Below are 16,469 nucleotides of genomic sequence, written 5' to 3'. Positions count from 1 at the left end.
CCCAAACCGGGCTTGGACCCTACCGGTTCCAGGTCTAGGATCTTGAATCCGGATCCCAAAGATACCTGAGGCTGCTGCTGCAGTGGTAGTAGCCATATTTGAGTTTGGTGTGATACTACTGCTTAGAGACTGATGATTCCAATGTTATAACATATTTTTTTTTTTTTTTTTTTTAGAATAATAATGACGTTATGTTTATATGTGATGGTAAATGTAAGAAGCCTTATCTCAGCGTTATCTCCTGTGATTGGTCTCTCTCTTTACCCTTTTTTTTCTTTTGTGGTGTCGCTACTTTTTAATGACGTTGCACTCTCTCTTTCGTCCTTATGGTAGGTGTCTGTATTTAAGGTATTTTCTTTCTTTTGTTTTCTTTTGTTTTTTAGGATTTCTTTTGTCTATTTCACAATATAGAAAAGACTTTGGTCCCAGTTAAAAGTTCTGTCCCCATAAAGCCCATTTATAGAAGCCCATTACACCGAAACTTCAAAATGCCTCTTAAATCGTGTTTTTCCAATTTTTGTCTAGTAGTCAAAAAACATTTAGTTTGGTATATTTAGGCCAATACTTTGGTTTTGGTGTGTTTATCATATAGAATATCTTAATTTGAATGATTTTCAAAATACAAAGTTGTTTCGGTTTGAGTTCTTCCATTTTCATACATTTCAATTCCAAAGGTTTTTTATAATCAAACTATAAAGGTAGAACTGGCTAACTGAAACTACAATGCCGCTCAGCTTTTAAATCGGTGTTTGGTTCTAGTAATCAAACCGAATTTGGATCTATTTCTCCTTATGCTTGGTAAGGTTTTGTTATAGACATCCCCACAGTCTAAAGTTATAACTTAAAAACACGATAACGTAGAAAGTTAGCGTTTGCAATAAAAAATTAGAAATACGAATAAAATAAAGAAAAATTCAGTGAACTTAAGAGGACTTGAAGTTTCATACGAATACACAAAGACTTTCTAATTTGATTATTAAAAAAAACTGAGACATCTTTGATTAATCCAAATATCTAGAATGTAAGTTAAAGATAATGATCGTAAAAAGGTAGGTTGCTTTACGATTTGTATATAAAAATTTTGGTGACGTATAAAGAAATTCACGCGGACAGATCACATACTATGTGCTTTATTATGCTTACAATTACAAACATATATCAAAACCAACAATTAAAACACAAACATAAAAACATGTATATAAAACGGAGAGACAAAAACAAAAAAAAATGCCTCAGGCTTCCTTTGTTATTGATGAACTCTTGGATTATTTACAAATCGCCCTAACTAATCTAATGTTAAAGCTAACAACTGCCAATACATATGAGTTGTCTCATATAAAAACAAAGCATATGTTATATATAATCTCCATTCCTGATTTGTTCCTTCCGCTTTGGATCCTTCTGTTAACCAAATAAACAAACATTATCAGCAAAAAGGGCACTCAGCTTTGGTTCGTCCATTATATCACTTCCCAATTAAATAATACTAACAAACACACACTTATAGAAATCAATTTTATTCAATAAAGGAATAAGAATACTTATACGTACGTAAGCAAGAAAATTAGAAGAGGATAAGATTTAGGTTTGGTTACCTGAAACTTAAAAGCGAAGGATTTGATGGGTCAACGAAGAAGCTACATTTATACGTCGTATTCATAATAACTATATTTACATGTTGAGGTATGTGTGCGTATACATATTTACAAGTGTTGTGATTCTCCTGAAAAAAATACGTCTCTATTGGAGTCTCTCTTGTTGTAGGATCTTTTGATATCTCGGGTACACGTTTTTACAAGCCGAAACCTGAAAAAACGGATCAATCAAAACCCACATAAACCCTATTAGTTTTCCCATTGGATAATATTAAAATATCGATAACTATAAACTAAAAAAGAGGATGATAGATTTGTCTCGATGAGAACAAAATCATGAAGCATGCGTGAGGCGTGACGTGTTCTGTCGGATTTTTATAATTAAAATGAATAAAGACGAAGAAAATTAGGTTACACACGGTTTCCACATGAGATTCTAACCTATAAAACTATATAAGAAAAGTCTTTAAACTCAACTTCAATTTTGTTTTCTGTTGTTACTTTCATAGTTCCATCCGAAACCTTCTAACCATAATAGAGTCTTTTCCTAACCAAACAAGTTGGAAAGACAAATCTCATCGAGTTTCTAGAATCCGAAAGGACCAAATATGACAATATGTAAAATATTCAACATTGACAATTACATTCACATGCTATCTCTGACCGAGTCTGATTACGATATCTTAGTGTGCAGGGTTAAAAAAAAAAAAATCTAAAATCTAATATTCGTCCTAGATTTGAAAAAAATAAAATAATAATGCAACTTGGGTATTATTGGCGTTGGCCCTATCTTTTAATGTAATGAATCAATCAAAATCGAATTAAAATTAGTAAATAATAAATTTTATGTAACGGCGGAATTAACAAGGGAAGAAGAAGGAGTGAACTTACAGCTTCAATGTCGATTTTGAAGACGAGAAGCTTTTTTCTTTCTCTACAACTTGTTCGATACGCTACAACGATGTGACCTATTGCTAAAACAGAGGAGCATAGGAACAGAGCTACTTCCGCCGCTCTGAAGTAGCTTCCTCCGCCGTCTCCGATCTGTGGCTCGCCGAACACAAACGCCGCTTTTAACGAAACGTAGATTAGAGACGAGACTGAGCATATCATTGTTATTGTCAGATACGGTCCTCTAGATAGTTTTGGTCCGTCACAGAGTCCATAAACACCTGTTTACACGTTACAAAAAATCAGACTAGAGTTTTCGATTTCCTTCAAAAACAGAGTAATTTGCTCTGTTTTTTTTTTTTTTTAGTAAAGTATGAATTTTGTTGGTACTCACAGAGTATAACGGCGGATCTAATGATTGAGATTAAGGGTATATCGATGAGAGAGTGACGGAAATCGTAGTTGGTGAGATGAGAAGAGAGATTAACCGGCGAAGAGAGACGGTGGAGGAGAGCAGAAGGGAGGAGAGCATCGGCGACGGCGAGAAAGATCGGAGCAGAGACGAGGAGAAAAGAAAGGAACATTGTGAACAAAACGAATACAGTTTTGATTCCTCTCCATAGAGATGACGAAAGCTTTCTGCTTTTACTAATCTCTTCTTTGCTAAAACCCATTGAATCAGAGTTACGATGAATTGTTTTAAAAGAGAAGGGAGGCCTTTGAGAGGGTTTTTAAAAGGTGGACGACGAGAACGAGGACGATGATGCCAAGATAAATACTAAAGGGGATTAATTTATAAAATAAAATAATAATAATGATTTTTCTCGTTGGACTTTGGAATATTTTATTAAAATATATAGAATTATTGGATTCGTTTGGTAAATTATCTTTCTATATTTTTTTTACCCCCTGGATTTCTATATATAATCATAATTATTATGTTATATAATCTCATAATCATAATTATTATTACCCCCTACATTTACATATATAATACTGTATATTGGAAATTTACATTTCTCAAACTTGAAAATTTTGATGAATATAAGACTTGTAGCCGTTTGTCCAAAAAAAAATAAAAAAAAATAATAATAAGAGTTGTAGCCGTTAGTTTGGTTTTTTTTGCCCCTTTCTAAAGTGAAACAATCTAGAAAATACTGTTGAGAGAAACTTCCTGGTCTTGGAGTCCCTTGACTGGCGTATCATCGAGAGCTGACTATGACTTGTAATTAAATTAAAACCAAAATAGTGTTCGGAGTTTTCAGATTTCAGCTTCCGTATGATAACGGTAAAACCTAAATAGCGTGAAGCATATACAATAATACAAATCTCAATAATTGGAACATTCTATTTTTAATTTCTTGATTTTCGTTTACATACAATGAAATAGAGTTGAGTTTTTGAAAGTCATCAGAATGTATATTGTTTTTAGACCCATCCCTATCCCGCCGAAGAAAATGAACCGAGACTCGTTAAACACAAACACATACGGGAATGAAGGAACCCACCGATTTAAGCCATGTGACCACATGCATATATGGAGGGGTGTCAAAATGGGTAACCCGACCCATAATCACATGAGTTAGAGATTTTCGTGGGTGAATTCAATCCGACCCATTTATTATAATGGGTTGAATTTATATATCCAGACCCAATAATATAAAACCTAATGACTAAATGAGTTATATAGATTACCCATATATAAATAAAATAATTAATATTAAATCTATAACATATTATATAAAATAAATTATAAAACCAACCAAAATTTTCAAGTTTAAGAAAATAATATCTAGATATTAAAATAGAAAGAATATCTTAAAATCCTAAAGCCAAAAATCTATAAAACCAAAATAAAAAGTCATTCTTAATTTAAAATAAAAATCATTCTTAATTTAAAATTAAAAAAAACATTTGAATCTTCCGTAAATGATCCAGTCAGATTCTTTAACTTCATAGTCTTCATTCTTCATATATACATATTATATTATTTTCTGTTTTTCATTCTTCATATATACATAATATATATTATATTATATATACATATTATTTTTGTTTTTTTCGATTAACCCATGGGTAACCCATAACCCTAATGGGTTTACTCCGTTAAACCCACAAACTCATTGGACGAATCTATCAAAACCCATTTATTTATATGAGTATAAAAACTTAACTCATACCTATTAAAATAATAAATAAACAGGGTAAATCTATGAGTTTTTACCCATTTTGTCACCCCTACATATATGCCCGTTTATTTTATTAACCTAATGTGTACTAAAGCGATTATTCTTATACTTTGTTTCATTGTACTTTTTTTTAAACGAACAGTGAACGTATTTTTAGAAGTATTTTATGGTGATTGAGATCTTAAACGTTTTCTCTTCTAATGCTTCCAAATCTGAAGATAAGATATAGACGCAAATTTAGTGTTATCATAAATTAAAGATTTCATTTGGGCTATACGGTATATGATTGGACATGACTACTACGATGTAGTGTTTTTTTACAGTGGAATATTCCCAGAGAACTGATTGTTTCTCATATCAAGTCCAACAACATTCCCTGACAACTTCGGAATAACACCTCGAAAACGGTTGTTCGAAATGCCAAGCACAAATAATTTGATCAAGCTCAGCAAACCTTCTCCAATCTTTCTTGTAAACAGATTGTTATCCATATACAAAATACTTAAATTAGTAAAGCTGGCTGATTCTTGGAAAATCTCTCCACTTAGATAGTTCTGTGACATCTTCAAGATATACAATGAATAACATCCCCTATAGAAACTTCTCGGTAGCTTTCCGTGGAAATTGTTGCGAGATATATCCAGAAATTCAATTCTTTCCATGTTATCAAGCGAAGTTGGCAAACTTCCTTGAAAACCATTATCAGAGAGATACATAACTCCTAAACAATTTTGGACGTATCATAAAGACATCAAGATCGACAAAGAACAGTTCTCTACTTTCTCTCTATCTCTGATCTGATTTCTACAATTGCAAATGTAAGTGTGAATTCACTAACATGTAAAACGTGAATTTCTTCGCGTTATATGTTGTATATAAACAGATTCTTTTCCAACTGACTCTTTTGAACTAATCTATCGTTGAAAAAGAAAAATAAACTATAATACAATCTGCTTTGATATCATAAACTGTCCAATATTTATTAATTAACTTATATATGACATATTCTAAGTTTTTTACAGTTACTATTATTGAAAAACTAAAATTTATGCAATTACTAAGTAAATTTTAAGCAAATGGTAAGATAAGTTTGAGCAAAAGTGATGCAAAATATTGATACAACTATTTTTAAAGATATAGTAATAGATTTATTACCGAACAAAATTGCTTGTTTTGTTATTTGTGTAGCAACGGTCAGATTTGCATCTCAATAATTAGAGTAGGACCATCGAAATAATGATTTTTCACGTAAAAAGAGTACCAAACAAAAAGAAGTCAATAGATTTTTGGCCTACGAAACTGACCGGAAGTTGAAGAAATTTAATTTGTCAAGTCAAGTCAATAGTTCATCACTTTGTAGTTAAATCAAATCCTCTAATATGTTATGTTTATGAAAATGTAATGTTCTTTGCTTCAAATATGACAATAAAGTCATTGCGAGAAACAGCTTGATTCATCTTTCTACAAACCGTCATTGAATTTGAACCATACCTACAAACATATTTAGTACATTGCTTCAATGCTTAGCTTCTTCTTTATGGACGTCGGCTTCTTTGTAATAACATTTCGTCCTAATTAACCAAACTAAAATAACCAAACCTATGCAGCCGAAATTTCAGTTTAATTTCGGTTACAAAAACAAAACCGATTGGCAACCGGTTATCAGTTATTAGTGTAACTGAATTAGATTTAAAGGACAGACCCATTAAAAGCCCACTAATTCAAGCCCAAATCAATCAAGATCCGAATCCGCTCTTCCATCCGAACCAATTTGACGCAAATTTAGCCTTGTCGGAATAAAAATCGTTTGTTTTTTTTTTCCGTTCGCTCGCTTCTCTAAATCTCCCTCCTCCGATCTGCTGGGGCGTACGTGGCTTCCTCAATGGCGTCACGATCCTTATGGAGAACCCGTTCGAAGCTCCTCGTTGTCGGTACCGCTTTATGCGGTGGTTCCGGCGCAGCCTTCGTTGCTTCCTCCGAAGACCCATCAACCACGCTCAAGCTTTGCACCTCCATCCCCGTCCGTCTCTACCGCAATACCGTTACCGCCGCCTCTATAGCTTTTGGTACGGCCAAAAACCAAAAAAAGCAATAAAAGGAGAATACTTTACATGATTTGTTTCGCTGCAATGCCTAAAAAAATATCACTTTTTGTTTATTCAATTGATTTTGATCTGTGATTTTTGATTAGTTTCGTGTTGAGATTGGTTTGCACTAATCGGATTAGAAAGCTTTAGGCTTGTAGAAGCAAACGTTAATTACGTTTTGTCTATGGCGTTTGGTTGATATTTACATTTGATGTCTGAAAGTTATGTTTTGTGGTTTGTGTTGTTAGATTATGAATACTCATTGTTGGGTTTGGCTGAGGGAAGTAATGAGAGGGCTAAGGTCAAACATGAAGTCCACCTGAGGTCAGCTCAAAAGCTTCAAGAGCTTTGTTTTAAAAATGGAGGAATCTATATCAAGCTTGGCCAGCATATAGGACAATTAGTATGTTAAGCTAATTTCTTTTCTACTGCCATTGAAATGTTTGAAGTTTAGAAATTATTATGTTATGTTAAGAAAACCAATGGGTTTTACGGTTTCTTGTTTCAAGGAATATCTTGTGCCTGAAGAGTATGTTCGTACTATGAGGGAGTCCATGTTGAACAAATGCCCTGTTTCTTCGTATGAGCAAGTATGTGAGGTGTTCAAGAAAGAGGTTGGAGAGATGCCAGACAAAGTATGTGCTTTTTTTACATACCTATTCTTCATGTATTGGACCAGAGTTTTAATGCTTTAGCTATGACTGCATCTCTCTTGGCTTTTTAATTTGGTTAACGTATTTGATCTGCAGGTATTTGCTGAGTTTGACTCTGTTCCAATTGCAAGTGCTTCCCTTGCTCAAGTTCATGTTGCTCGCACCCATGATGGAAAAAAAGTTGCTGTCAAGGTACGTATGCGGAAGGACAAGTTTTTTGCAAATAGGTAATCAAAGTTGTGGACTTGTTGAGAGTTAGCTTGTATTTACTCTAATATGCTTTTGAATCTGTTTCTGCAGGTTCAACATGCGCACATGACAGACACTGCAGCTGCTGACACTGCGGCTGTGGGAGTTTTAGTGAATACCTTGCACCGGATATTCCCATCATTTGACTATAGGTGCAGCCACTTTCTCATTTTCTGTATACAATTCATATAGTGTGAGCCTCTTGCAGCTATCTTATACTGGCTCATGTATGCAGGTGGTTGTTAGACGAAATGACTGAAAGCTTACCAAAGGTTGGTGTCTTTAGCTGATTCATAAGTCATAGCATATATGTTGTTTTCTTCAATAGGTTTGTAGAGTCTTGTATATGTTTTCTCTGAATATTATATTCATCTGTCGGCTAATGGCTTGCATCTTTTTCCATTAATATTTGAGGGACTTTAATGGTTTCTATTCTGAAGCATTTTTGCATGGTCTACATTGAGTTTTTGCTGTCACTAGTTTGATGTTTTAATTGCTTTTTTTTTCTTTTTTATTAATGTAATTTTCATCAGGAACTAGATTTTATGGTTGAGGCAAAAAACAGTGAGAAATGTCTGGATAATTTTAGGAAGCTGTCTCCCCATATTGCAGAGTATGTTTATGCGCCAACAATCTATTGGAATTTGAGTACCTCTAAGCTGTTGACAATGGAGTTCATGGATGGTGCTCAAGTGAACGATGTGGCTAAGATCAGAAAACTTGGAATCCAGCCCTATGAAGTGTCAAAGCTGGTAAGCTGTGTCATCTTTGATCTTTAAGATATCATGCATTTCTTGAATTCAGTTAAATAGCACCCAGTTGAAAAGAAAATAGTAATTGCCGTTCAAGTAAGAGTTTGGTAATTTCAAACTTTGATTAGCTTTAAAATCTTTTTTTTGTTGCAGGTGAGTCAAGCTTTTGCAGAAATGATGTTTAAACATGGGTTTGTGCATTGTGACCCACACGCTGCCAATTTGATTGTTCGTCCAGATCCTTCTGGTAAAAGGAACATCTATGGGAAGAGGAAACCACAGTTAGTGCTTCTTGACCATGGCTTGTACAAGGAGCTTGACTTCAACACAAGATTCAATTATGCCTCGCTATGGAAAGCATTGGTATTTTCGGATGCTAAAGCCATCAAAGAACACAGCACGAAACTAGGCGCTGGAGATGATCTCTATGTGCTATTCGCTGGGATTCTTACAATGAGACCATGGAAGCAAGTGATCGACACATCAGTGGATCATTTAGTCATCAGAGGCAGCAAAGAAGATGTATCAGAGCTGCAGATGTATGCATCACAGTACTTCTCCGAAATCTCAGAGCTTCTCAGGAGATTGCCACGGGTGATCCTCCTCATGCTGAAAACAAACGACTGTCTCAGGTCGGTAAACAATGAACTAATGCAAGGATCGTCTCTGGAGTCGTTCTTGATCATAGGGAAAGTATCTTCCCAAGCTGTTTTAGAGGCCAAAAGGTCTGAAAAGAAATCGTTGATGAAATGGCTTAAGGTATGGCTTGAAGGATTCTCAGTTGAAGCTAGGCTTTGGGTGATGCAATTTGCTCTTTGGCTCTTACAAGTCAGAAAATCCTTAACCCTATAGTAATATAATGTCACAAAATTGATTAAAACGCTGCCTGCAGCCAAATTCATATTTACACATGTAACACATCTCTCACTATTCTTTGGTAAGTGGGGTTCAAGATGATAACATTTATCATTCTTTGTATACATTGTCATTACACAGGCTGTTGTTATGTACACCAACAATAAATCAAATTGAACCGAGAATTGAGATTCGTATTATTTTCATAAAATAATTCTTATAAATTTCTGTTGGGACGTTTTAAAATCAAATTGAACCGAGAATTAGTTACAGGCGGTTTGGTTCGGTTGGGGATTTGGTTAAGTCGAGAAAACCTTAATTATATATATATGCAGTGGCCAGCCACCATCTTTGTCTTTTCGACACTCTCGAGTCTGTGTCTCTCTCATCTCTTGTCTCCACCGCACTATTGCATCCTCGCCGATCAGTAATAACATTTTAATCCAGTAAAGTCTCTATCTTTCTTCGTCTAATCAGTTCAATTTGTGAACCTAGGAGAGAAATTGAGTGCCTTTTACGATATGTAAATCGATTTGGGGGGTTAAAATTGAAAAAGCTGTGATTTTTTTTTTGATATTTTTGTCTGATTTTTTAGATGGAAGAGATTGATGCTGTTCCAAAACCAGTTGTTGTTGACCCTCCATTATACGAAGAAGAAGCTCCTCCTCCTCCTTCGGCTACTCAGCGCCGGCTGGTGGTGAACGCCGCCGGTGAAGAGAACCATCTCATTCAGAGGATTCAGAGAGCTCTTGCGGAACTGCGTGAGTTGAGGAATCAGTTTAATGCCATTCTAAGGGAACTAGAACTCCAAGGTTTGTGACTTTGTGGTTGTGTCTTTCTACATATGTGTTTTCTTTGTTTGTTTGTTTTATTTCAATTTCAATTTCAACAATTTTTTATGGTAATGCAGTAGGAGAAGACGCAGATCAAGCGGAGTCATCAGTGGAGGATCCAGAAGACTCTGATGATTCTTAGTTTTGTGTGTATTGATTAGACTTTGTTTTGTTTCTTTCTCACTAGTAATCTATTCTACATCAATTCTTCTGTCTCTTCTCTGCCCTCGTGTGATCTGAATCAGCTTTGTGTCACTTTCCAAATCATCAAAGCTAAGCAGCTTACCAGATGAACCAAGTACCAAATTTAAAAGTACAGAGAAACTAAACTCTAGATTTAATAAAGGTTAGGAACCATACATTCCAGAGAACATGCTATGCTGTTGCCTCTCTTAAATATTTTCCCATGGCAACGTTTCTTGCAAGAATCGCATAGTGGTCGAGAGATTTTACATTTGCCAAGAATTTGAATCTTCCCCCAATAGTCAAAATATTGTCCGAGCTTCATATATGGGTCTTCTCCGAATACGCATTCAATATGAAAAGTGGTGAAGCACTCATTGCACCAGTAGAACACTTTTGTTCTTGTATCTTTTAGATTGCGTTCGCACACCTCACACCAATCTTTCTCACTTACTTCTTCACCACATGAAACTGTGAGAAAGTGTGTGTCATGTTTATACCTTGCTTTGTATGGTAAAGTAGCACACTTGAAACAAACAACATAATTGCATTTGATGCAATTTAGTTGTTTTTCACAAGTTCTTTTGCATACTTGACATATGAGTTTTACTTCTTGGTCTAAAGCTAGGAACAAGGGATCTTCATGACCTTTGTAATCAAACGGCTCAACAATTGAAGCACATCTTACATCTAGATTGAAGGTGCATCCCTCTGTCCGACACTCATAGACAAAGCCACCACATTTACAATCACAAGCATTGCATGTAAAATAACATATACTATGTTCATTGGACTCTTTCAATGTAAGTGGATGAGGATGTAATGCATGTTGAATTCTACGAGGAGCCTGAGCACATTTTTCATGGAGGATAAACTCACACTCCATACAAACATAGAAGTTACCTTCATAAATAGGAAGGACACATGCTTGACAAACCTTATTTTCGTCATAAATTAGGCTGACTTCAAGCCAAAGATGATGGCCATGAAGAAAATAAAGTATCACTCCTTTCGATATCACATTGAACGGCCCAAGATCTTGTGTTAAATCACCTTCTTCTGGTACACCTTCGAGTTCTTTTCCATCCCACACATTCTTCCCAGTAGCACATATTGGATGAACAACATAATCACTACACTTGTCACAAGTATATGCACCATAATCACGGTTAACACTTTGACGACAAATTCCACAAAACCATTCTCTGGATGGAGCAGAAGGAATGTAGGAGACACGATGTTTGTGACGTGATATCTTGATGAAGTTTGGGAAACTCATACAATCAATATGAACTGCAAAGTTGCATCTGAGACAAACGTAGGTGGGATGAATTTTTCTCAACAAACCACAAACGTTACAAGTTAAAGAAGTTTGTCTGGGGAAAAATGTGAGTGGATGGACATGTTTTTTTGGTGGGTCTATAACAAAGGGTATTGGTTTCATCGCACATGTTGGATGCATAAAAGCCTGACATATGGTACAATGATAAACCATATATTTTGCTCTTTTTCCGCAACACAAACACTCACTAGTGCGAGCTTGAGGATGATGAAAGGAAAGTTGGAGAGAATGTTTAGGATGGTAAGGATGTTTGATTTTAAGTGGAGACTGAACACATTCCTTGTGGAAATTTTGATCACAGTATTCACAAAAGTAATAGTCTGTGCCGAAATTTGAACCATGACATCTGTAACACCCACCGCTAACATCAAATTCTTTATTATTGCACCAGAACAAAGGCATTACATGATGATCATTAGAATCCGTTGTTGTAGGAAAGATGTATTCGGGGGAAGAATTTAGCGGGAAAGTTGCTGAAAAATGGACAACGTTTTTTCTACATCGTATCTTAGGGCATAAGAAAAGAGGTTGAAGAAGAAGGTCATGGGAAGAGGTTAGGGTCTGTATTTGGGGTATGGAACAATATTTTGGGTGATGGTATACCAGAAATAGTTTACCATCTTTTTCCACCTCATGAAAGCCACCGTTAGAATCCATGATTGTGCTAGCCTTTCTTTAGTTTTACTTTACCATAAGCTTTTAAAACAAAATATTACACAGGATGCTGAGTTGTTAACAATTTTTGCACTATAAATATATGAAAATTTGATGGTAAAAGTGTGCTTCTACTTTATTTAGACTACTAGATCCTTAACGTGAAAACAGGATGGTTGTTCTATTCTTTGTAGTGCAATAATGTTCTTCTTTACATGCAAATAAAGAATCAACTTTTCTTTGCATATAGTTTTTGTCATTTTTGAAAACTCTTGACTTCAAGATTCTATCGGCTCCGGTCAATCTTTGTCTTTGTCTTGATCAGTTTGCTTTGTGTGTTCCATTGCAATCTCTAACAAATCTCATAGAAAGTATGTGCTTGAAGATCGAGTTAAGTGTCTCTTGTCGTGGTTTTAGAATGTGTAAGCATTCTCTCTTCGTGAATTACTAATTACATTACATGGCATGATGAAAGAGGAAATATTATTGAAAAATTTATAACAAAATAATGTAGAGCAAGTCATGACAAAATAATGACAATTAATACGTTGTTGAAATTGTAATAAAATTCTTTTTACTATCTCATCACGTCATAACCCTGTATATATTTTTACAACATGAACATGATTAAAAACCATCCATATTATCATGCCTTTCAAAATCCAAAAACATGATGAAAAGTTGGTAAGCTATATAGTATTGTACACGATAAAGTGGTTATTTAAAAATTAAACGCTATATTAGAAAATATAAACCCAAACAGTCCATCTTAAAAATTGTGTGTCATGAAAATCTCATGATTTTAAAACTAAACCGTAAACTTAACATGAAAGTATGGCTCTGTTCGTTTGCAGGTTGTCGACGACCACAACAACAACTGAAAGTCATTGGGTTTTTTGTCGTTGACATCGCTGGATTTTCTGGCGACTCTAAACTCCTTCTCTCTCACCTGAAAACAGTCGTTAATTTCAAATTTGTTTCAAATCTAAATTAAAATAAAATTAATTTTTATGTCGCTGGATTGGATCGCTAGCGACCTGCAAAAGAACAAGGCCTATATCTACAAATCCGAATAATTGTATGTATATTAGAGTTAAGATATTATGTTATGTCAAGAGATTCCAAGATGGAGTATAAAGTAATATGACACTAGCTAGTATTTTTAGAAAGTTATGTACTCCTCATTTTTCAAATATTTCTCTCCACTCTAAATCATATATACAAAGGTAAGATTTCTCTTTTCTTACCGCAACACACGAAACACTTAGCATTTCTTTATAAATCAAAATTATAAAATTTATTTTTAATCAACTCACAATTAAAATCATGTATAACTCCACATTAAATCATGTGTAATTCCTATCCAATACTTCTGAAAACTTCATTCTCCCACTAAAATACAGTAACTACTTGATTAAAATTATATTGACCATAATTCATAAATTGAATGGTACAAAATTAAAGCATATAAGTCAAAAAAGATTATAGAATAGAATACAAAGAGACTAAGCATGACCGTCAAAGAGAAACTACACTTTTATTTATTTTATCTTTTTGAGAAACTATACTTTCTTTTGTCAACATTTGGTCCACAATCGAAAGTCATACAAACGTTCATACAAAATTTTCATACAGTAATATGAACATGCTAGACGATCGCGGTCTAAAGCATATATTCTCCCTACACAACGTTTCTTGCAAGAATGACATGATGGTCGAGAAGTATTACATTTAGGAAGAATTTGTATCCACGATCCCCTCATATCGAAATATTGACCGGGCTTCATATTTGGGTTTCCACCAAGTAAGCATTCAATATGACAAGTTGTGAAACACTCGTTGCACCGGTAGAATACTTCTGTGTATGTATCTTTTAGATTAAGTTCGCATATTTCACACCATTCTTTCGCACGTACTTCTTCACCACATGAAATTGTGAGAAAGTGTGGGTCATGTTTATACCTTGCTTTGTATGGTAAGGTTGCGCACTTGAAACATAAAATAAAATTGCATTTGATGCAATTTAATGGTTTTAGACATTCTGTTTTGCATACGTGGCACATGGATTTTATTTCTGGGTCTAAAGCTAGGAGCAAGGGATGTTCATGATCTTCGTATTTAAACGGCTCAGAAATTAGAGCGCACCGTACATCTAGCTTGAACGACGACCCCGTGCCTAGCTCGTATTTACACACATAGGCAAATCCAAGAGATAGACAACCACAAGCGATGCAACTGTAAGTATATCTCTCATTTAATCTTCTCTCATTAACCTCCAAATTTAGTGGATGAGGATGTAACGGATGTTGGATTCTACGGGGAGCCTTAGCACATGTTTCATAGAGGATGTACTCACGCGCCATACAAACATAGAAGTTACCTTCATAGATAGGAAGGCCACACGCTTGACAAAGCATGTTTTCGTCATAAACTTTCCTGACCTCAAGTTGGAGATAACGCTTATGAAGAAAATGAAGTATCTTTCCTTCAGATATCACCTCGAACGGCCCATCATCTTGTGTTATATCGTCTTCTTCTGGTACACCTTGCAGTTCTTTTCCATCCCACACATCCTTCTCTATATAGCACATATTGGATGAACAACATAATCGCTACATGTGTCACAAGTATATGCACCATAATCACTGTTAGCACTTTGACGACAAACTCCACAAACCCTTTCTCCGGATGGAAGAGAAAACGTGAAAGAGATACGATGTTGGTGACGTGATATCTTGATGATGTGTGGGAAATTCATACAATCATTATGAGCAACAAAGTTACATCTGAAACAAACGTAGGTGGGATAAATTTTTCTCAACAAACCACAAACGTTACAATTTAAGGAAGTTTGTCTGGGAAAAAAAGTGAGAGGGTGGGCATGTTTTTTAGGTGGCTCTATAACAAAGGGTATTGGCTTCATCGCACATGTTGGATGCATAAAAACCTGACATATGGTGCAATGATAAAGGAGAAAGTATGCACTTCTTCTACAATAGGAACACTCATTATCACGACGTTGAGATCTATAATGGGAAAGTTGGAGAGAATGCTTAGGATGGTAAGGATGTTTGATTTGAAGTGGAGACTGAACGCATTCTTTGTGGAAAGTTTGATTACAGTGTTCACAAAAGTAATAGTCTGTGCCAAAATTTGAATTACCGCATACGAAGCACCCACCACTGCGATCAAAAATTTTATTATTGCACCAGAACAAAGGCATTACATGATGATCACCAGTATCCCTTGTGTACTCGGGGGACGCATTGGGCAGATGAAAGGTTGAATAGATAGTAGACGGCGCGTTTTTCCAACATCGAATATGAGGACATAAGAAAAGAGGTTGAAGAGAAGGGTCAGCGGAGGAGGCTACCGTCAGTGTTTGGGGTATAGGGGAATACTTGGGGTGATGGTATACCAAAACTAGTTTACCATCCTTTTCCACCTCATGAAATGCACCGATAGAATCCATGTCACACTCTTTTTAGTCTTTGTTTATTGTATTTCTGTTAAGGACTCTTTTAAAAGTTTATTTTTATTGTATACAGGATATCAAGTTGTTAACATTTTTCCACTATAAATAGACGAAAATTAAGTGTTCATCTAGTTCTGATTATTAGATCCTTAACGTGAAAACATGGTGGCTTTTTGTTCTTTTCTTTTGTAGTTTGTCATAATGTTCGACTTCCGCATACAATTTCATTCCTTTCTTAAATTTTAAGACTTCAAGATTCTATATTCGTGATCAGTTATTGATCCAATTGACTAGCAGAAAATAAATTGAGACTTGATGAACTCAATCAATTAAAGAAACACTAGGGAAAATAAGAAGGTTTGATATGGAAAGTAGAACATTGTTAAAGTATGGCCAAGTAGTTTGTAACTTTGACATTGACGATATATACTTATTGAAGAAGGGGTTAGCAACATCTTCTCAACTAAATTTCCTTGAGCCTTCCTCTTCTCTTCTCTTCTCTTCTCCGATCACATCAAAGCTTTATTTCTTTACTTTCCAGTTTGTTCCGGTTTTGTTTCATAAAGCATTAAATGGAGTTACTATTGATGCAAGTGCTGAGACAAACTGTGTCACTGTTCTTTCTCACTGCTGGAGCTAATTCTAATGGATAAACATTTGTCTTGTGGTTTAGAGTTCTCTTTTTTTTTTCTTTTTTTTTTTTTTTTTTTT

At 35.0% G+C, this 16,469-nt stretch overlaps 5 protein-coding genes and 1 pseudogene across 6 annotated transcripts in view; 2 read left to right on the top strand and 4 right to left on the bottom strand.

The window, feature by feature from the left end:
* The window catches only part of LOC104782476 (chlorophyll a-b binding protein CP29.3, chloroplastic-like), a 2,352-nt gene extending 2,187 nt beyond the window's left edge, over positions 1 to 165 (bottom strand). Inside the window, exon 1 of the mRNA XM_019244997.1 lies at positions 42 to 165. Coding sequence (XP_019100542.1) covers positions 42 to 96 — 55 coding nt within the window. The 5' untranslated portion in view covers positions 97 to 165. The remainder of the gene's footprint in view (positions 1 to 41) is intronic.
* Positions 1,113 to 3,266, bottom strand: LOC104782475. The gene is made up of 4 exons (XM_019244996.1): positions 2,881 to 3,266; positions 2,487 to 2,767; positions 1,596 to 1,806; positions 1,113 to 1,401 (listed from the first exon to the last, which is right to left on the bottom strand). Exons 1-3 carry the CDS (start codon positions 3,158 to 3,160, stop codon positions 1,741 to 1,743), a joined length of 627 nt encoding a protein of 208 aa, XP_019100541.1. The 5' UTR covers positions 3,161 to 3,266; the 3' UTR covers positions 1,113 to 1,401; positions 1,596 to 1,740.
* LOC104782474 (putative ABC1 protein At2g40090) lies at positions 6,471 to 9,407 on the top strand. 2 transcript variants are annotated; one of them, XM_010507411.2, is made up of 8 exons: positions 6,471 to 6,741; positions 7,011 to 7,165; positions 7,272 to 7,397; positions 7,512 to 7,607; positions 7,716 to 7,816; positions 7,900 to 7,936; positions 8,198 to 8,416; positions 8,570 to 9,407. In XM_010507411.2, the coding sequence occupies exons 1-8, from the start codon at positions 6,558 to 6,560 to the stop codon at positions 9,266 to 9,268; spliced, it is 1,617 nt and encodes a 538-aa protein (XP_010505713.1). In that variant the 5' UTR covers positions 6,471 to 6,557; the 3' UTR covers positions 9,269 to 9,407. The 2 variants fall into 2 exon arrangements, with proteins under 2 accessions (XP_010505713.1, XP_019100540.1); XM_019244995.1 differs by lacking the exon at positions 7,011 to 7,165 and having other exon boundaries at positions 6,654 to 6,741.
* LOC104782473 lies at positions 9,625 to 10,327 on the top strand. Its single transcript, XM_010507410.1, has 3 exons — positions 9,625 to 9,717; positions 9,867 to 10,083; positions 10,182 to 10,327. The coding sequence occupies exons 2-3, from the start codon at positions 9,867 to 9,869 to the stop codon at positions 10,244 to 10,246; spliced, it is 282 nt and encodes a 93-aa protein (XP_010505712.1). The 5' UTR covers positions 9,625 to 9,717; the 3' UTR covers positions 10,247 to 10,327.
* LOC104782472 lies at positions 10,425 to 12,341 on the bottom strand. Its single transcript, XM_010507409.2, has one exon. It carries the CDS (start codon positions 12,284 to 12,286, stop codon positions 10,442 to 10,444), a length of 1,845 nt encoding a protein of 614 aa, XP_010505711.1. The 5' UTR covers positions 12,287 to 12,341; the 3' UTR covers positions 10,425 to 10,441.
* LOC109132593 lies at positions 13,802 to 15,810 on the bottom strand (annotated as a pseudogene).

This window comes from Camelina sativa, chromosome 4 (assembly GCF_000633955.1).
Source record: "Camelina sativa cultivar DH55 chromosome 4, Cs, whole genome shotgun sequence".
Lineage (NCBI taxonomy): Eukaryota > Viridiplantae > Streptophyta > Magnoliopsida > Brassicales > Brassicaceae > Camelina > Camelina sativa.
This window is presented reverse-complemented; position numbering and strand designations above follow the sequence as displayed.